Below are 21,135 nucleotides of genomic sequence, written 5' to 3'. Positions count from 1 at the left end.
TTTTAAACGTGTATTCTAGTCTTAAGTAACTTTGTAACTGGTTTTTGAAAAGTGCTCTATAAATAAAGATTATATATATTATATAACTTATGTGCATAGAATTATATTTATACCATTAAGGTGTAAAACGTCCTCACCCCCAGAATTTTGAGGTTCAGGTCAAAAAGATGATTCAGATGACAGGTGGATCAAATTAAAGCTCAAAGTCATCTAGAGAATGTGTTTGGCTTCAGCAGCACTCACCAATGTGCTGCTCCAAACCATGCATCTTCAACCTGAGGGCTAAACATTGCCCTTTATCATACCTCGTCACCAGGTGTAATGTCGTAGGGAATGACCACAATTATGTGGACAACAAAGTGACAAGAAGCCGCCTTGCTACCTCAGGTAAATGTCCTCTTAGTTCACAGCCAGAGCTTTAATTTCAGGCGTACTCTAGACACTGGTCAGGTGAGCAATGATAGGGTGAACAAGGCTACCTTGTAGACTGTGGCCTTGAAGTTACCAACAACCAGTGTGTGGATTTTAGCCATAGTTGTGATGCTGTTGCTAACAAAATAACCAAGAAGTCTTTGAGTTTTAAAAGACATATAGCAACATCCAAAATTTGGCAATGATTTTGTGTGCAACCTTACCATGAGCTTGAAGTTGCATTCACATTATATACCTCCATATTCATAGGTCACTACTCCATCTGTGCAGAGTGAAGACAAAAGTAGGAAAAAGATGAAGATACATTTTGGGATTTAGAATCCGTAATCTAACTGCAAGAGGCTGCAATTATGCTACTTTGTTATGACTGTTTAAAATGCACTTTAAAATTCTAGTAATTTCTGCACATTGCATTTATTAATAAATACTAGAACGGCAAAATGTTCTAGTTTGTTGAATAATCTAAAATTTCCAACTCAATATATGTAATGTAACTGTATTTGTAAAAGGTCTGAGAAGAACTTGGCTAAACATAAATGTTTAGCATTATGGCAATTGGAATCTTCAGAAAGAAAATGTTCCTTTTTGTCAGTAATGTGTTGCCCTATAACAAAAACATAACTTGTATGTTTAAACTTATAGATATGTACAGTAATAATTACATTTTGAGTTGAAAATCTTTCAAAAGTAGGCCTAACGTTACTCTATAATAATAATAACTACATTTTTCAAAAAACATGTTGCAAAGTGCTTTCACAAGTGCAAAGACAATATAACATGCATAAAACAGATAAAAAGATACACGATAAAAGCAAGAAAACACAACACTTTATTAAAATGCAGTAAAAAGAAAAGATAATGTATGCATATGGATACTGCATGGTATCTGAAGTCAACAATTTTATCAGTTATTTATCAAGGAAAATTCTAAACATTCAGTTACCAGCTTTTTTCGGTTTTAAATCAAAATGTTAGGTTGTTGTTGAGCCATTTCCTTATCTTCTAACCAAACAATCCGACTTCACAGTTAATTGATTAATTCTAACAATAATTTACTCAGTGGTTAAAGAAAAGACTGGGTAGATGCAGCCCACCACTTTGGTGAGGTTCATTATTATCTCCTCCCAGTCGGCGATCTCGAACCCAGTCATCTTGGGCTGCAGCTCGGAGCCCGGATGCGCCGCCATGCCGACTCTCTCAGCGAATGGAATAATTTATTCACCAACCTGTCTCACACTGGGCGACTAGGAGTTGACTGAAGAAGTCGACAAGACAGTTTGGTGGACAGAGGAGCGTTTTATCGCGGACAGACGAGGACGCAACACCCGCGCTGTGTTCACTTGTGTGTGCTTGTGTTGTGTTGTTGCGGGGACACTTGTGTGCTAGCTACGCTAACGTTAGCTCGAGTCGAGAGAGTGCGCGGTAGTGACAGTCCGGCCGGAGGCGGGGAGAACTGTGAGGTGAGACTGTTACTTTGATGGTGACTACACTGTTGACTGTAAGCGAATATGTGGCCATCTGCTTGATAGTATCACTTTCATAAATGTGACTTGCGGTGAGAGTGGGGCTCGGGCAGCAGCATATCGAGGTGGGCTTTGACTGGTTGTCTAATAACGCTTTTTTTGGCCGGAGAGGAGCTGAACGTTTAGTCGACGTTTCAGTCTTCTGGCCCGCGATAGAGAAGCTAGGAGCTAGCTTGCTAACTAGATAACTATGCAACACAGGGAGTGCTAAACTTTTCAGGTCAGTAACCTCCGAGTAGACACACTTTAGATGTCAGATCCCTAACCTGATAATGGCGTAGTCCTAGAGACTCTGCATCTAAAACGGACACTTTCTAGTATCATTGTAACATTGTTAGGAAATGACACTGGGAAGTAAAGGGTTATTTGATAACGTGACGACTTGAACTTAAACTGACCCTCTTTTTTTAAGTGTGCAGGTCCATGGACTTAAGTTTGAGTCAAGAAGCATAACCTAGTAGTTGTGTTAGTATGAGTGACTTTACTTTGCAGTTGCGAGTATGTGATTGCATCAATAGGAAGGCACCTCATTTTATGTAAAATTGTTCACCATACTACACAAAGTTTTTAATTTGACAGATGTTTTCTTTGACTTTCAGATCCAGAAAAAAATTCCATGTCTGCATCAGCTCTGGAAACCATAAGAGATGTCTGTTGATGAAGATACTGTAAAAACTGGCAGTCCACAGGCCAGCTCGGCGCCGTCTCTGCAGCTCTCAGAATGCACCGGAGGTTACAGCAAGACATCTGTGATGGCGGAGGGTACCGCAGCCACCCCTGATTTTGCAGCTGCTTGTCCTGTCCTGGGAACTGCAGCTGCGCCAAAACACAATTGCACGACTGACACGCATACCCACTCAGATGATGCTGAACAAAGAGCCAGAAGGAACGAGAATAACATCAATCGCAGGAGCACCTTACATCATTCCAAACAACAGCAGCAAACGAAACTAACAAAGCGCCGCAACACAGCAAACGCTAGTTTCAAGCATCCAACATCTGGCAAGAGGAGACGAAGGGCCAACTCTGAGAGTGACTCCGTCCTGCCTACTAACTTCCTTCTGGGTGGGAACATTTTTGACCCACTGAATCTCAACAGCCTGCTGGATGAGGAGGTCAACAAGGCACTGAATGCAGAGACCCCCAAATCCTCTCCGCTGCCAGCGAAGAGTCGAGACCCCGTGGAGATCCTCATCCCCAGAGACATCACAGATCCGCTGAACCTGAACAGCGGGATAGCAGGCGGCAGCTTTTTAATGTCCCCCTACAAGAGTGGTGGCAGGAAGAGACACCGCAACAGACACCATGGAGGAGGTGGTGGTAGTGGGGTTTCAACCACACAGATCAGCCTCTCAGAATCAGCAAAAAGTGAGGTTAAAACTGGCACCTCTACACCACTTCCAGGTATGTTAGCCTCATGCTCTGCACTAGATGTCTCCAAAGAGTCAAACAGTTTTTCCAGTGTCACAGGGGATTCCCATGAGCACTCAGCTGACAGCTCAGCCAGCTGCAAGGAGCAGATGACATCTGTATCTATGGAGGACTCCACTTCTTCCATGTTGGGGGGGCCGAACCATCACACAAGCAGACGCAAGCGTAGGCGCAACTCTGGCAAAATGGAGCCCCCAGTGACCCATTCCACACCGATTGGAAAGTCAGGATCTGGAGACAGGAGTTGTGGCACAGGGGGGCTGAGAAATTCTCAGTCCTTTCACACACCAAAGTGTGGTCCCAAGACGGGGCCAGGAGGTCGCCAGCACCAGCAGCCCCACAATCAGGCGAAGGAGCAACAGAAGAAGTTCCAGTATGGGAACTACAATAAGTATTATGGCTACCGCAACCCAGGAGCTAGCGAAGACCCACGGGTACGTGTGCTTCGTCCAGAATGGTTTGAAGGTAAAGACGTTCTGGATTTGGGGTGCAACTCAGGCCACCTAACACTCTATATTGCCAAAATGCTAAGACCTGCCCGCATACTGGGCCTGGATATTGACAGTGGTCTTGTACATGCGGCGCGTAAAAACATCAGACATTATCTGTCTGAACTGCAGACCCAAGAGGCCAGGCGTGCAATGCAGAGCACTAAACTGGAGGAGAGGAATGGAAATGGCACAGACAAGAAGCACAGTGAAGCCGAGAGCAGGGTTGAAAATGGGAAACCAGTGAAAGGAGAAAGTGGCCCTGCAGAGGCTGTAAATGACAATGACTCCTGTCACGCAGATGAGGCAGGGGCCCAGAGGCAGGACAGCAAAACAGAAGAAATGGAGCAGGGAGATTGTGATTCACCCCCTGCTGATAACTCTGTGAGCTGCTCTTTTCCTGTGTCCCTGCGGATCTCCAGGGGGCCGATTGCTGCACCTCCACTGACAGAAACATCCACCACACGGCCGGGGGAGTTCCCCTCAAATGTGTCCTTCATCAAGGTAAGACCGCATTCTCTGTGAACATTTGGTGGCAGCATGAATGAGGTTGTCATGTTATTTCATCTCGGGAGCCTTGATTAGTTGTAAAACATTTTATAACACACCCGAAAATACTTACTAGAAGAGTAATGCATGTTATGGGAAACACTCTGACAGACACCCACTTATGCTCCCTGAAACCTGATAATGATAATTGTCTTGCTTCTAAATAGGGATAGCATTGTCACAGCACAGTCACTTTCACTATAGCATGCAGGTTGCACCATGTAGCTTATCTGGACAAGACGCACATGGTATTAACTTACCAGGCATTGTTGGAACATTTCTTACTTTGGGGAATTTAAGATCCGTTTGGGAATCACTGGAAACTTTGACAAATTAATTACATTACAATGCAATTGTTTTGTTCAACAAAAGCTACTCTGCTCCTCAAAAGGATCCTCTGATAAGTTAAGAAATATATAATGTAAATAAATAAATAAAGCAGTCATGTTGGCCATATTCTTTTATGGTTAGATCCTTAAATAAGGAAGCATCTGCATCAGTTTCATTTTCAGAGGCACTTTATTTGCTGTCATTATGGATGGAGTTTTCCTTTAGTTTGTCCATCTTTACATCGTTTTGTGTGTCGCACAGCGCACTGTGTGTGTTTCCTACCAGAGGCACACAATTTTCTGAAGCTGCCGGTGATGTTAGGAAGTGAAAGATGGAAGCAGCAAAGAGGAAGCAGTCTGTCCTTGTCATCAGGCTGATGTGGCTGGATGCATTTCTAATGGCATCGGCCTATTGTGTGACACCTTCGATTGAGAATTTAAGTACTATGACAGCTTTTCTCTTATAAATATAAAGATTTCTCATCGACTGTTTTATTAATGTAATAGTCTCTTCACTGGCTTTGTGCCTTACAGGCATTGTGTAGGCAGCTACATGAACTGTTTAGATGTATCCGTAGTGTTTCTGTATGAAAATCGATGACTGCCTCCTCCCTTCTATGAGCATTAGAGATCATGGCAGTGCAGCAGAGCTTTTTGCTGTAAATGAGTGAAAAGCCTTCAAACGTACAACATGCCAGAAGGAGCACAGGTCTGACTCCCTCAGCCTGCACAGTACACGATTGATTGGAGGGAGAAGGCAGCCTACCTATTTGTTTGGCAAACCTACCCTGGTGTCAGGTTATAGTGTGGAAAGTTGTAGGGAATCATGTTTGATTTAATATAGCAGGTGCTTTTTCTTTTTCACCAGTTCCCACATAATTAAATTGCCAATAATTTTTTCATTGATTACTAGGAACATTTTAACCCTTTTATTACCCTTGATGGCTGTGTGATAAATCAAACCCCACCTGTGCTTTTCCTGATACGACATTTCAAAATGCCTGCTATGAGAAAGGTGTGTTTTGATAATCAAGTTGCCCAAACTTTGTTCTCTGTTGTTTTCTGTTTTAAGAGTGATCCACATTAAATGACACTCTCCTTTTAATTCTCATCAGCTTTTATCTTCTGTCCTATTGTTCGCACTCAAAGGATGTTAACCTCTTCTGCTGTAGCCCTATTTAGAACTACAAGTAATGATCATTCTCAATATTGATTAATCGATATTAAAATGAAATAAAACTATAAAATGTCAGAAAATGATGACAAATTTCCATCTCAGGACACATTACATTTTCTTATTTTATCTGAACAGTGATTGAACAACAGTGAACAGAGAAAAGCTCCACATCTTCACATTTGATATGTGGGAGCCAGCTAATGTTTGGCATTTTTACTTGATAAATTACTTAAAATGTTAAATTGATTATTACAACAAACCCCTTTTGGGACTTATCTACACACAGGCGTTCTTATTAATCATGCACAATTTGAAAGTCAAATGGTTTCACAGAGCAGCAGTAAAATTGGATGGGCATTCCTCCTCGATAGCTGCAGTGTATGTTGCATTAGCCTTGCCACCAACTTGTACTGGAAGATCACTTGTTTGATCTTTATAAGATCCAAAGAGTGAGTTTCACGGAATATGCCGTTTAGTATTTGTTTAAATAAATACTGTGATTGTAGGATGGATTTAAAAATCTTAAAGCTTCTCAGTGTTTTGGACATCACTTTTTATTATGCATCCTCTGTCCAGTGCATTTGCTGTTTCTCATTCTCTCCTGAAACTTGTCTGATATGCAAGTGATGATTTTTTAAAAATGAATGGGTGGATCGGCACATCGCTGCACTCTACTGCCCAACAGACTCAAAAGCAAAGGATAAATCTTTATGAAGGCCATTCAAATAAGATTTTAAGATACCAGATTCTCAGCTGTGGCTGTGACCCTAATGTTATGTTTCAGAAAGTCTTTACTTCATTACCGTCATAGCACTAAGTAGCACAAAATAGTTTGTCAAGGCCACGTTTTTCTCACCACAAGCCCTTCTCTCCTTTTAGGCTAATTATGTACTGGAAAACGATAATCTTCTTTTGACTCAGCGGCCAGAGTACGATGTGATCATGTGCCTGAGTGTTACCAAATGGGTTCATCTAAACTGGGGAGACAGTGGCCTCAAACGGCTCTTCAAGAGAGTCTACAGACATCTTCGGCCAGGAGGCATGTTCATCCTGGAGCCACAGCCCTGGGAGTCGTATGTGAGGAGGAAGAAGCTTACGGTAAGAAATTGAGATGACAGGATTTTAAAGATTGGTTTTATTGGCTGAAATATAAGAAAAAAATGTTTTCCCTCTCACTTGACAGGATAATATTAGCAGGAATTATCACAGCATCCAACTCAAACCTGACCAGTTTTCATCGTATCTTACAACTGAGGTGGGCTTCACCAGTTTTGAGCACCTTGGGGCCCCCAAGTGTTCTATAAGAGGTAATTCTCTAATATGTCAGATCAAATTCATGCATTACATGCCAATGTAGCTTGATGTCATGTTTAACTTGTTTTCCATCAATTGACAGGTTTTCAGAGGCCAATCTACCTATTTCACAAATGACCGCTCCTGCCTTGAAAATCATTGAATGAGTAGCCTAAACTACCACCAGCCAGCCACCCTGGACTGCAAGGAATCATCTGAAACCTTAACAGATACTCCAGCTACTCAGATGCTGAAGATAAAATTCAGAAAGGGGGAATGGGACCAAAAGTAGAATTCATTTCGTAAAGATGAGATCTGTGGAGAAGAGACACCTATCAGAATCCTCTATGACTTCAAATCCTTAAAAACGTATTGGACAAACTCAGATAGGACTCCACAATGCATATCCTGGAGCCAAACGTCACAGTTTGGCAGACTGTGGAAGAGGTGCTCATCTGATCGTTTCTTTGGACTATCCTAGTGCTAATGATGCCTCACTTTGATGCATGGCCATAACATGTGTTTGAATATCTGGCCATATATCTTTACATTCATAACTTTGTTCTGGGCCACCACACCACAATACATTATACATATTAGGGTTGGACAATAGGGCAGACTTTTCCAATTGGCCACTTGAACTCTAGTTTGATGGTGTATTCACCACATTAGCTAAGTGACCAACTGTGTGTTGTATCTTCAAAGCTGCAGTAAACCACTGGTTTACAAAGCCACTAAACAGATCACACTGGAGTGCAGGTAATGTGTTTTATGCTTTTAGGATACTGTGCAGGCTATTATTGGATGAAGCATCATATTGCCGGCTCCATTCCAACTACTAGTGGCATAGAATCTGTGTTCTTAGTAGTTAAACATTTGCATCACTTTTTAAAACCCTCAATCCTGGTGCTCCATATATACGAATGAACACATTTTGGTGAATTGAAACCAGCCAAACAAATTCCATCAACCATAGATTCAGTCCATAGCTAATAGCTGATGTATCTGTCCCATCGCCCAACCATAATATATATTTGTTTTGTCGTTACGTCGCAAAGTAGACTCAGAGCTGAATGAACTTTAACCTGTTAGAGCTGTGAAAATGGACAACGTGGAAATCTCCTAAATTGCACAAACCTAAGATCCTATGAAGTGAAAAGTGGTGCACGATGAGAGAAGTGCACCCAAAACAGCCAAAATTACAAACATCGAATGAAAGTGAATGCTTACCCAGTGCACAGCCAAGATGTTTTCATGTTATTGTCTCCTTTTTCTTTATATTTCTATTTCCTTTTTTTTGTAACAGTTGTCTTTTAAAACTGTCATGATAAATGATGGTGTAGTCATCTGATATTAGTTTCTGTCATTATAAAATGGAGACATCATTTAGTTTTACCAGGCCTGCTGCCACTGGGCATAGCACTTAGTATTGTATTTCAAACCTGACATCAGCTAAAATGTTTTAGCTGTTTTGAATGTAAACTTTCTACAAACCTTCTGGCCTGTTTAATTTACTTGAGCGTTTGAACTGTTTAGGAAGCAACAAATCACTTCATGGGTTCTTTAAGCCTTTTTGGTGCTCCATCCTAAGGGTAGGGGGCACATTTGAGCTGTGATGACACCCAGGTGTTGGTTTAGCTCAAACTAATTCAGCACAGAGACCACAAGGACTATTTTTCACTTCCCAACATCATCATGAGCTTGCAGTGATCTGTTTTATTTTTCTAATGACAGTTAAGCCATAGCCCTACCTTTTATATGTCGTTTACAACGTCCTACATGAGGTGCTGACTGAGAGTATAATTGACTGTAAAATTAACAGCAATGGCCTGTTATTAGAGAGTTGCTACAGCATTTTCAGTGCTGTATAAGTCTGACTCGTGCATTGGTTTCTGTGGTCTGATCATCAGTACTGGATAGCCGTTAATTCAAACAGTATCAGAATCTATTGCGATGCTTTTCTAGCTCCTGAGTTGGACTCGACCTCTGTAAGGCTGAACAAAAATTACATTTGTAGAAAATGAATACTTACTAAAAGGAATGAAATATATCCATATGACTTTTTACCAAATTGAATTATTCTGTTTCTTTTGAAGCGCTGCCAAAATATTTTATGGTTCTTTTTTGATTTAACAAAATATGCTTTCATCATCCTAATCTTTGGCCTAAAAGTCAGTCTTTGTGATTGTACCTTATTGGTGTGCACACCGGGCCAGATATTACTCATCTACCCCATATCAAGTTGCAGGGACAGAAAATGTTCCCTTTTTTTGTGACTGGTTCATTTATAGCATTTGGCATACTAGGGTAGGGGATGATGGAGAAGATGGATGATATGTTTCTATTTTAGTAAGTGATCAATGTAAATAAGTTTGCAAATTTTGTTTTACTGTTGATATTACGTTCATAATTGCTATTGTCATTTGTCAGTGTGTTTTTATTTTTTATTTTTTTTGTCCTCTTTTCAAATGTTTGCTGCCAAGTTGTGAGCGAGGCACAGGTCAGAGTTTTTAATCCTACAACGGATCGCTAATCCAGTTCTGTAACAACAAATGAATATGTATGTTGCAAAGTTCTGATGGGTTTGCTTTGTTCTGTCCTGGCAGGCACACGGATTGTTAGATTGGCTCTTTATTTTTTTATAAACTGTTTGAAAGGAGTGTTGTTGTCAATGCACTCTCATTTCACTTCATTTGATATGCTATGGACATTTTGAAATTCTTCAAAATGGAAAACATTTGAATACTTTTTCCATCAAATTTTTTATAACAAGTTGTGGAACATTGATGCACCTATAAAAGGAAGCTCCAGGTTACACTTTGAATTGGCCTAAACCTTGGGTGTCCCATCAGACAAAAAGGCACCAAATCACACCTTCCTCCTAAGCTAAGACAATCGGATTCTCAGGCTTAGATCAGCCCACTGATGTCATTTCAAGGGCATTTTGCTTTTTGCATTTTTAACAAAAGTTTTTCTTCTGGCGGGTCACATAATGAGCATTATATTTGAAAAACCAATAGTTTAAAGCTAATTTGTGCTTTGCCACAAATGGTAAAGATTGCACCTTACTGTGTCAGCAGCGGTATCTTACAAGATGTGGCTTGTGAGTCCAGGTATCCAAGGTAAAGCATGTCTTTGCTGGAGATGTGAAATTGCATGTCCTATACAGTGCTGTATAAACTATTTGTACTCCCCTTGAGGTTTTGCACAAAGTTATTGCTAATACTATTTAAAATTTATTATTCTCATATCTAATTTGTGTAATGGTAGCGTACAATACAATTTTGTGCAATATTTGCTCTTCAAAATTGCAGTTCCTTTTGACCAGCAAAAATCAATACCATCTCATTGGAATGAATTTGAAAGTGTAGGATGTATTGAAGTTAAGAGTGTAGTTTTGAATGTGGAAGCTTTAGGTTCCAGGTATTCATGTTGCAAAAAGAACAAAATTTATTATGAAACGATAAATTGCAGTGAAAGCACACGCTATTTTATTTTTACACCTTATTGTATTTTATTTATTGTTACACATTTACATGTTTTGTATTTGCAACTTGAAGACTGGGGTTCCATTCTATTATATCTACACATGGGTTTGTTGAATTACAGCATTCAGTTATCTGGCTTTTCATTGCGAGATCGAGCTGTTGTGGGTTTTCTGTAAACAATATTATGCAGATAATTGGGTAATCATGCTTTGTGCAACAGACCTGTGGATGCCACAGAATGTAAACATCACATTCAACACTATGCTCTCATTTTAAAAATTTAACTCATCCTATACACTATAATCCCAGTGATTTCTTTTAACAGCAGAACCATTTTCAATGGCAGCTAATGTTTAAAACCCTGGAGCTACAACCCACTTATAAGCTTTGAGCAGCATTAGCAATGACAAGGTCAAATATTTGTCACAAACACAATAAATCCCTAACAAAATAACTTACCTTTGCGTACCTGCTTCTCATTTATTGGAAGTTTTCTAAGATGAAAGTACCAAACTGTTGTGAAATAACTGGTTTTATTGAACAAAATAATGTTAACAAATGCTCAAACTCAAGGGGTGTAGGATTTTCACCATTGAATTTGCGCTGAAATGACTCGAGGAAATTTAAGTCGCTTAGTAACGTTACCTTTTTGCAAGTTGATGTTTTACATGTCCCTAAACTTTCCTAGAATCGTGTTTCTGGAAAAACTATCACCCTCTCGAAGCTTTTAATTTTTATGCCTCTGAACAACAAGATATATCTGAATGTTTCTCTGTGTTTAACATTTTAATTGATTAAAAGTGGATCCAGATTTGGTGGTTCGGTATTTGCTTATAGTTATTTAACTGAAATGTAATTTTTGGGTAGAAGTAGGTACAGACATTAAAGGTGGAGTAAGGGATTCTGGAGAAATCCAACCCCATGACAAATATGAAATTGAGTGACACATCAAGTAATGCCAGGTTTTAGGTTCGCAAACTTTGGCGAGAGCTGCTAGCTAGCGAAGCTAACATTACGAGAGGACGAGATAGTTTCCCAGAGCCAGCACACCAGCTAAGCAATTGTGTTCAATTTTTATGTGTATATTTACATTAAGGGGAACCTTGAGATAAGCTATGCAATTGTTTAGAGAGAAAGATTTTTTTTTTTATAGTTTTTGGTTAAAGTAGTAGTTAAAGTAGTAAAATGCTAGATTAGTATGTCTGGCGTAAGATGTCAACTGTAGGTATTTATTTTACATTATATTATGTTACCATAAGCATGGCCATCTCCAGGATCCAGAAAACCCCATAAAATATTATTTTATGTGTCAGCAAATAGACATTGAGCTTGGGGAAGGCATCTTACCTCAAACTACCCTACTCACAACTCTCCTGCTACTAAAGCTACCATCACAACAGCAGCATGTCTTGGCAAACTTGAAAGTAAGTTGAATGTCAGTGGGCAAGTCATTTAACGTTACCTGACACACAAATCATGGCTGGAATAGTGATGTGTGGCAGGATGGGGGCCACTATGTTTGTTTGCCTTTTATAGAGACAGGGCTGTGTACAAACACCAGATAGAAAAATTTCACTTTATGCACAACATACTCTACCACATAGGTCTAACACGATGAGATGAGTCAATAGGGTTGATACAGAGTGACCTAACTTAGAAACCAAGTACAGTTGTGACACATACAGCCATAACTTATTCACTTAAAGGTATAAACACTGGAACAAAAACAGGATCTGGCAGGTTTTGGCCTGTGAGTGAGTCAATACTTTGTGTAAAATGCAAAGGGAGAAACAAGCCGTGAGGGTCCTGACCTGCCAGAAGAGTCCTTTCTGTTCCATTTCCTCTCTCAAGTGCTCCATCTTCCTCCTCAAAGTAAAACTGGGGTCTGTTGACATGTACTCCTAACTAGAAAGTAACCTGAATGTCCATGGGAAAGTCATTTAAAGTTACCTGACATGCACATCATGGCTGGAACGGTTGGAATAGTGCTGTGAAGCAGGTTCCGGGCCACTTTGTTGCTAAGAGGAGATATTTGCTGAATTTGACAAAAAGACATGTATTGGATTACAAACTCTTACCCCACCTTTAAGTTATGGACTACTCTTTAAATGTATTTTTGTAGTACAAGTAAATCAATTATCTGTTATGTGGTTTTGTTAGGCTGCTGTCATGAGTCAAGAGATTAGTAATCTACTTTGAAGTAAGTGGGGAGTTTAAAGTAAATCAATCCCATTCATCTGGAAACGGGTTAAAGTTGATTGATGTCAACAGGATTTCTTTTTCAAGTATGTGGGATGTGTAGCCCTGTGACCTATTACTGTGTGCTTTCTGGCTGCTGCTATATAAAGGGAAATGTTTTTTTCGTATAGTTTAAGTCTCACTATAAAAGTCTACATGAATACCTGCAGTCCAAAGTTTGGTTGGAGCAGGGTGTAGACACAAATGATAAAAACCTGTACATTATAATGCAAGCCAATTACAATAGCATCTCAATGATTATGTTTATTGCAAGGCTATTGTAGTGGATTGCATAATTTTGTACAGGTGTTACTTCTGTGTAATGGCCGTCATTACCTATTCATTCATCTTCATTTTAATACTTTTCTAGATGTGGTTGTTAAAAATTGAGCCAAGAGGTTCTGCACAAACTATCTCAGGCACTACTTCAAATGAAATCCCATTATTGCTCAACGCTTGGATAACACCATCGCACCGGTGGATTATAGCGGTGGCAGCGTCAGGAAATGCCTCTCAACTGCAGGGTCAGCCTGCAACTGCAAGACAGAGGGAATTATGAATGGAGTCAAACGTCCTTAAAAGAAAACATTATCCAGGGTGCTCTGATGTGGCCAAAGATTCACCCTTTATCATAAAGATTAACAGAAGGTCTGAATTTCTGAGTGGCTCATTCAAGGTCCGTATTTGTTTTTTTTCTAGATGAGGAACTGGAAGGTGTGAAAGGTTTTTTTCCGGATGTAAAATTACACGGTGCTTTCAAGTTCGGTGGAGGCCATTTTATTTTGTTCACTTCACAAAAAAATTTAGTCTTAGGAGTGAGTCTCAGCACCAAAGCAGAAGATACTCTCAAAAAAACATTTGAACATGAAAGGTTGATATGGCTTAATGCTCAAATGGTAAATGTATTGTTTTATATAATGGAGAGAAGCCAAAGATCCTCTAAATCATCCTTGATGCTTTTACACACTCCTTGATGATGCCATCAGTCATCGAGATTCACAGTTTCTCATTAAAGTTTCCATTTCTTTTCAGAAGTCACTCAGACTTGAGGAACCCTAACCAGGACTTATTTTAAGCTACATTGGCTTCAGTGTTAAAGGTCAGTTTCCTGCTAACATTAGAACATGTTTGTGTGATTAATTTGTCTTCAACTTACAAAAAGCACCCGCAAGATCTTCAAAATCTAATTAATCTATACTGTTACAGGTCAAAAATCCATCCATCCTGTAATAACCTTCTGTTTCAAGCTGTTGCTGTCAGCTTTGTGAAGACAGACAGCCTCATGTAAACAGGTTTGTGGGGGTTTTACCCCTTTGTAGTTCGGTCACGCTGCACTGCCTGAATAGTACAAAGATTCAACGCAGATGACAATGCAGGGCACAATACAGTGGCTGATGTTTACAAATAGCATCCATGCCTTTAACACCTACTAGCCCGGGCCAGTCATCAACCATCTTCAGATGCTGTCTCAGTTAACTGGTACAACATTCAGCAACCAGATGGATAATAAAATGTTTAGACCATATAGTTAGTTGGTTGCTAAATGTCTGTATTTTATAATTTGATAGGCTTTTCGTTGTTCAGTAATGGTGTTGCCTCAAACTGAGGTGAGTACGGTATGTTTGTTTTCAGCTGACTGTCGTGTTGCTTCCTAAAAGAAAAAGAAAAAACAAACAAAGCCAAAGTTCACCTACAAAGATAATTTACCTTCCAATCGGTAGGAGGCAGACAATATGACAATGAATTTGCTTTGCAATCGTGACTGGTGGATCGTGACGTTGTCCGTCTGTTCCAGACAATGTTGTCCAGACAGACAGAATGGTGAGACAACATAAACACAGACAAGAGACGTATCACTTCATTCACAAAAGCTCTATTCCATCATAGCCATTGGGGTCAGTCACTTGACCATTATTGTCTGCTGTTGGTACAGCGAAAGCGTGCCAGACTCAACTCAGACTGCTTTCCATGCTGTTATTTCCCCAAGGTCAAGCCAAGTAGGTAATGGGCTGCACATAGAGGTGTTAACACTATATTTAGATGTTTTTCAGATGTGAAAGAATTACTTTCATTATACTTGGGACAGTATATTTAAAGCTGGTAGTGATGATGATCCTAACAACAAACCAAACATCAGAAGATTTATTTCCATGCATTTATTGGCAACACTGCATTTTCAGAGTAGAAGTAACTGTTCACAAAGGATTTATTATGAAACGTTATTAAATGTTAGGTCCAGGATCAGTCACACAAAGTTTCAGGCAATAATAACTCAAACAAAATCTCTGAGCAACAGGATTACAGCTGCACACCTAATCGCTGTAATGGCCTAACTATATAAAGTTCACATCAAAACCCCTCATTGTCAGATTGCACAGCATGTTAGAAGTCCAAGAGGGGTTGATTGAGAGTAAAAATAAAGTTGTCAAAATGGTTTATCCAGATGAATGCTGCGTCAGTTACCAGGCTCCCAGCTACCTGTACTGAAGGTGTAACCCCTTACGATGTGGCATTTTCCAGGCTCTTCCATAGAGGACAGGTGCTAAGGCCGCGTAGCACAGCACCTGAAAAGGAGCACAGTACAACTTGTATTAATCTTGCAATTAGCAATAATTTCTCTTTTGCTTTATCTTCTTAGAGTATGTGTTTTTGTTGATCTGAAACTCATATAGTGTTGTCTTGGTAATAGAAGTGGGATAAAAACAAAGTTATGCACTAGTTCTACTTTATGATCAGCGGGCCTACCTGTATCTTCGAGGGCAACCATGATGACCAACGATGTACTCCTGAGCATAGCAGAACCGTCTGCAGAGTCCTCTATACCCACATGTCCAGTACTGCATTTCTGGATCATTGCCTGTAGATAATTATCAAAGATTCACAAATATGTTCCCATATTCCTGATAAATACTGACTTAACTTGTTGACCAAAGCCACAGTTAATCCATTAATCTTTAAAAGAAAATTTAAATTACTTAATGGTTAAGTAAACTGTCAAGTTGTGATTTCGTAATTTGTTGTACTTCTCTTCGAAGCCACACAGACAGGCCTAGTATGAGTACAGTGTAGTCTGAGCATTTGCCATATCATGATTTGCTTGATTTGATCTCACGTAGTAAGAAAATGGGTGTACCCATTGCTTACCCTCCCCAACTGCGAGCATCAGGAGAAGCACAAGAAGAACCAAGCTCAGTCCCTTCATGTTTGGGTACCAATAAGCTTTCAGACACTGTTGTGGACAGGCTGATGCTGCATTTATACAGCATTTCAACCACGGGGGAGGAGTCCATCGTGCTCTGTCCAAATCACAATAACAAAGTCTCGCTGAATGATGGCAGTCTGAGGGCTGAAGGTCAGGCCTATGAGCTTACTCAGCTTGGTCAACAGCTGCAGCTTCTTGAGAAATTGAATTTCTTTTTGGGCATTTCACAAAGATCAATACTGTAATTTTCTGTGCTCAATGTGCAAAACAATGGTTTATTATTCAACCTCTGTGATTTAGCGGTACTGTGGGTTATCTGTGCTGTTCACTAATACAGAAATATAAGAAGGCACAGCACAGGTATTGTACTTACCCCTATGTCTGGACAAAGAAGTAAATAGACAACAAAGGACTCCTTCAAAACAACAAGCCCTTCAAAAATTATAATTACTAAGTATTACTCGGAATCTGTTTGTTTTAGACCAAGTAAACAGTACAAATCTGTCTGTCCTGCTGTATTTTTAATGGGCCGCCCTCTGTTCTGCCCACATCTGAATATGACAGTAGTTGGTGTATTATTGCTGATGCTGTGAAACTACAATCAAACTGCACAAAACATGCTGCTCCAATGACACAGGGGAGGATTGTTAACAAAACAATAACAACACAAGGCATGGACACACAGACATGTACTTGTATAGCATGCCCCCTAGTGCTTATTGTATGTAAAGATGTTTGTTTGCTTGTTTGTTCTCTCTTTCTACTTATATAAAAGCACTTTTCCTGAAGAATAGCAAAAACATATTCAAACAGCAGTCCCTGACCTCAAATCCCACGGCTGCACACTCCTTTTTGGAGAAATTGTAACATTTTGAGAGTTAAGTCAGAAATGTTTTCTTCCCAATGAATGATCTACAGATTGTTGATTTAAGGTTACTCTGGATTACAGTTATATGCACCCATCTTCTATTAATCACATAGTGGGGCTGCAATAGTGCAGAAAGCCATCACCTATATTTGAGACCCCACAGTTTGGCACATTTCAGAATGGGCCTTATAAGATTAAGTTTTATGTCACTCTGCTGTCAGCTTTCTATTAAAGTGACTCAGGGGGTCTCAACTATCTCATCGAATAAAACAACTTGAAAATCATATTTAAAATCTTATCTCTGCACTCGCAATGTTTGAGTAGTAAAATTATGTTGGATTCAGAATCAGCTTTACTCGCCAAGTATGTGTAGCCTACACATACAAGGTTTTAAATTGATCTTAGGAGCTACTTAAGTTCTAAGAACAATTTACAGGAATATAGAAATAGACAAACAAGGACAACAAAGCAGAACAAAGGTCAAAATAAACATAGAACTAGTAGGCCTACCTGCATACTGTTATAGATTTAATATAAAGAGCAAAAATGACCAACAACATGCAGCATCGATATACAAGTCAAGTATTTTTGTAAATTGTAAACAAATAGTAGGCTACAGAATAAATATCGAATGGAAAGACTGGGGACAGACAGGCGCCTTCTCATTAACAAATAAGAAAGAAGTTCAATTGTGTTTTTAAAAAGTGATATTACAGCGTAGTAAACTTTGTGGTACAGAGGGTGGCGATAGATATTTTACACGCCGTTTTCTTCCGAACAGCGAAGAAAAAACTCTGGCCAGCTGCGCCTGCGCAGCTAGTACAGCTGCAGCCAGCAACAGTCTGGAGCTGCCCCTTCATTCCAAGATGGCGGACCTCTTAGGCTCAATCTTAAACTCGATGGAAAAGCCTCCAACAGTCGGCGACCAGGAAAGCCGACGAAAGGCTCGAGGTACATAACGTGTTGCCTAAATAACGACTCATTTGCGTTAGTTGAAAAGGGAGTGAGATGTATATAAAAATGAGGAAAGCATTTCTGGTGCTGCCGTTGGCCAGTTGAGCTTTCAAGTAACGTTAGCTAACGATAAGGGCTGTTGGCCCGGGTTTAGCACCGCCTCAGCGGAACATGAAATCCCTACACTGCCGCAGACCGGAGGTCAGAGTCTGGACTAGTGATGTGAAACGAAACCTTCTGATGCACTGAATCACTATGCAGCAGTTATGTTGAAAATTGTTCGCTGTTTAGAAGCATTACAATCAAAATGGCGATATCAGCTGGCCAGATCCGTTGTGTTGCATTTTTATGAAGGGATTAATTTACACGTGAGACCATGATGAAACAAAGTACAAGTAGCACTTCCGTGTTACTGTAATACAAACCTGTTAAAAGCACTCAAGTAACTAAATCGAGTCAATCTAATTTCTTGTAAGACCCTATTTTACCTTGTTCCGTTTCAGTTACCTTTACCAGCTGCCAATGAATTCACAGCTTACACTTTTCAAAAACCATCACAAGCTCGGCTGTGAACATTTTAGTGAGTTTCAGTAGATAAAGGTAAATAATGTAGATTCAATGTGCACAAAATTCCTAGCTTAGATACCAAACGCTTCCTTTGAGACTTTCAGAGTTACAAACAAGCTACATTTCCATTAGACTCCTTTTATTTCTATTATAAGCCTGCTGTATTTGTTGCAACTTCACTTCTCCAGAGCCTAGCTCAAAAGTGTAACACTGTGGCAATGCTGAGTGGAGTATTGCTACAAATAAACAACTTTATCAGAAGACATAGCCACAAGACGGCAGTGATGAAAAAGTGGCCAAATCCGTTTAATTAACTGTTATGAGCATGCCTTCCAATAAAACATCAGACGCTGTTTGCCTGTAGAGGCATGCAACAAATAATAGGATTTGAGTCACTCTGTACACAAGCCCAGAATGATCTGGAAATGCGGTTTTGGCATCACAGGAAGTCGATCTCTTGATTGGCCTTTTTGCTACTTAAGTCTAAAAAAAACATACAAGTAGGCCAGTTGTAGCTGTAAGACTACAGATTCTGTGTTTACAGCGGAAACTTTAAATGCTAACGGGCATACAACAAAAAAAACATGACAATGTTAACTTCTGTTCTTTTAAGAGCAAGCAGCAAGACTCAAGAAGATGGAGGAAAACGAGAAAAGAAAGAAAGCAGAGTTCAGGAAAAAGGTGAGAACTCAAATGTCACATCTGATACACACTGAGTATACACTCTGTACATCTGAACAGTCTAATGCGATCCAACACAACTGTTCTGCCAGAAATCCTACCTTTACAATGTTTTGTGGATATTGTCTGAAAAGTTTAAATGCAATTATTATTGTAGTCATAATTAGAGGACAGTGGACTACATTGTACCGAGAGGTGTTTATCTCAATCAGTCTCAGTATGATGCAGTCTAACACCACCACTGTGACCTCAATGCTAAAACATTAAGCTGAATGGACCCCTCAAAGACAGTGTCACCAGCAAGGCATAATAAAAGTAGACTTCATGGCAGAGTAGTTGGATCAGATTGCATTAGATTGTACAAATGTACCTAATAAAGTGGCCACTGAGTGTAGTTCTGGCACAGAGCTCCTGTGGCCTCCCTTCAACAGTGTTTACATATGCAAAATTGGCTGTGTAGATGGAGAAGGAGGTGTCGGATTTCATTCAAGACAGTTTGCAACAGAAAAGAAAATACAATCCTATGGGGAAGATTGAGAGGAGTATATTGTAAGTAGTCATTACTTCAGATACTTAACATTACAGTAAGCCGCTTTAGACAAGAAACATGACATGATGCGTCAGATGCTCACAGCTATTTACATTTAATTTCTTACTGTCTCGTAGGCATGATGTTGCAGAAGTGGCCGGTCTGACTTCTTTTTCTTTCGGGGAGGACGAGGAGAGCCGTTACGTCATGCTTTTCAAGAAGGTCTGAATACTATGTTTTTAATCCAGTGTTGTATACTGAAATAATGTGGGAAGTGACTAATTTCCAGTTTGTGCTGTGGCAGGAGTTTGCTCCTTCAGATGAGGAGCTGGAAGCCTATCGCAAAGGAGAGGAGTGGGATCCCCAGCTCGCAGAGCAACGCCGCAGACTAAAAGTAAAACAGCTATTCTTACATTCAGACATTTATTATCTTAAGTTTACTGTGAAATCAAAATATGTTCATGAAAGAAACACCTATTTCCTAGACCGTAATCCCAATGGAGCATAAAGAAATGTAAATACATGACCCTAAGATTTTATTGACTTGAAAGGTTCTTTGGCCATGGATATGGTAATTTATTGCATTGACCTTTCCATGTAGTTAATATTCATAATATACAGTTGATTGCTACAAGTCCCAGTACCTTCTTGGAAATATGTGAATTAATTTGCTGAAGTAGTACCTGGTGAGTCATGTTGAAGGGAAGCAGGTATATCTAAATATAAGTATTAAATATTAATAGCAGATTAACTCCTACAATGCATTTCACATTGCAGCTTGATGACATCTAACAATAATATCGGGTGGATTTTTTCCCCTGATTTTCCTTTGCACTGTCTTGACTTTTTCTTTCCTCTTCACTGCAGGAAAAAGCTGCATTGGAAGAAACCGTATCCAGTCAGACGAAGAAGCCAGAGGCATGTCCCAACTCGAACTACAGAGACAAGTACAGTCACCTTATTGGTACCTCTGCTGCAAAAGATGCAGCACATACACTAGAGGCCAACAGTGCTTATGGCTGCGGTGAGCATATGTCGTCGCACTGATCTGTCTCATGGAAACACACTGTGATTTGACCTTACATAATTCACACCACAGTTGTCCTTTCACCTCTTTATTTACTCAATAAGTTGGTGTTTTTCTATCCCAGTGCCGGTAGCCAACAAGAGGGACACTCGCTCCATAGAGGAAGCCATGAATGAAATCAGAGCGAAGAAACGGCAGAAGCAAGAGGACGACACAGGGGCACACAGCAGCAGTTCTTGAGTCTCCACCATTTTTTTTATTTCTGTCTAGTGTGTGTGTGTGTGTGTGTGTGTGTGTGTGTGTGTGTGTCTGTCTGTCTGTCTGTCTGTCTGTGTGTTTGGGGGGGGGGGGGGGGGGGG

At 40.0% G+C, this 21,135-nt stretch overlaps 4 protein-coding genes across 8 annotated transcripts in view; 2 read left to right on the top strand and 2 right to left on the bottom strand.

Annotated features, from left to right (window-relative positions):
- Positions 1–1,828, bottom strand: part of LOC123962806 (serine/threonine-protein kinase PAK 3) — a 46,956-nt gene extending 45,128 nt beyond the window's left edge. For both annotated transcript variants that reach the window (XM_046039166.1, XM_046039168.1), the window contains exons 1-2: positions 1,527–1,828; positions 636–694 (exon numbers count right to left, since the gene is read on the bottom strand). The gene's annotated coding sequence lies outside the window, so the exon portion shown is untranslated. The remainder of the gene's footprint in view (positions 1–635; positions 695–1,526) is intronic.
- mepcea (methylphosphate capping enzyme a) lies at positions 1,395–9,881 on the top strand. Of its 4 annotated transcripts, none has more exons than XM_046039160.1 (5): positions 1,396–1,892; positions 2,555–4,378; positions 6,809–7,027; positions 7,113–7,236; positions 7,326–9,881. In XM_046039160.1, exons 2-5 carry the CDS (start codon positions 2,603–2,605, stop codon positions 7,358–7,360), a joined length of 2,154 nt encoding a protein of 717 aa, XP_045895116.1. In that variant the 5' UTR covers positions 1,396–1,892; positions 2,555–2,602; the 3' UTR covers positions 7,361–9,881. The 4 variants fall into 4 exon arrangements, with proteins under 4 accessions (XP_045895119.1, XP_045895116.1, XP_045895117.1 ...); XM_046039161.1 differs by lacking the exon at positions 1,396–1,892 and adding an exon at positions 1,905–2,020; XM_046039162.1 differs by lacking the exon at positions 1,396–1,892 and adding an exon at positions 2,099–2,175.
- A 5,208-nt stretch (positions 9,882–15,089) lies between these two features.
- Positions 15,090–18,643, bottom strand: defbl2 (defensin, beta-like 2). Its single transcript, XM_046039159.1, has 4 exons — positions 18,461–18,643; positions 16,093–16,244; positions 15,694–15,805; positions 15,090–15,512 (listed from the first exon to the last, which is right to left on the bottom strand). Exons 2-4 carry the CDS (start codon positions 16,148–16,150, stop codon positions 15,491–15,493), a joined length of 192 nt encoding a protein of 63 aa, XP_045895115.1. The 5' UTR covers positions 16,151–16,244; positions 18,461–18,643; the 3' UTR covers positions 15,090–15,490.
- The window catches only part of spag7 (sperm associated antigen 7), a 4,274-nt gene continuing 969 nt past the window's right edge, over positions 17,831–21,135 (top strand). Inside the window, exons 1-7 of the mRNA XM_046039158.1 lie at positions 17,831–17,969; positions 19,153–19,220; positions 19,681–19,769; positions 19,887–19,971; positions 20,054–20,143; positions 20,617–20,773; positions 20,901–21,125. Coding sequence (XP_045895114.1) covers positions 17,885–17,969; positions 19,153–19,220; positions 19,681–19,769; positions 19,887–19,971; positions 20,054–20,143; positions 20,617–20,773; positions 20,901–21,016 — 690 coding nt within the window. The 5' untranslated portion in view covers positions 17,831–17,884 and the 3' untranslated portion in view covers positions 21,017–21,125. The remainder of the gene's footprint in view (positions 17,970–19,152; positions 19,221–19,680; positions 19,770–19,886; positions 19,972–20,053; positions 20,144–20,616; positions 20,774–20,900; positions 21,126–21,135) is intronic.

This window comes from Micropterus dolomieu, linkage group LG23, assembly GCF_021292245.1.
Source record: "Micropterus dolomieu isolate WLL.071019.BEF.003 ecotype Adirondacks linkage group LG23, ASM2129224v1, whole genome shotgun sequence".
Classification (NCBI taxonomy): domain Eukaryota; kingdom Metazoa; phylum Chordata; class Actinopteri; order Centrarchiformes; family Centrarchidae; genus Micropterus; species Micropterus dolomieu.
This window is presented reverse-complemented; position numbering and strand designations above follow the sequence as displayed.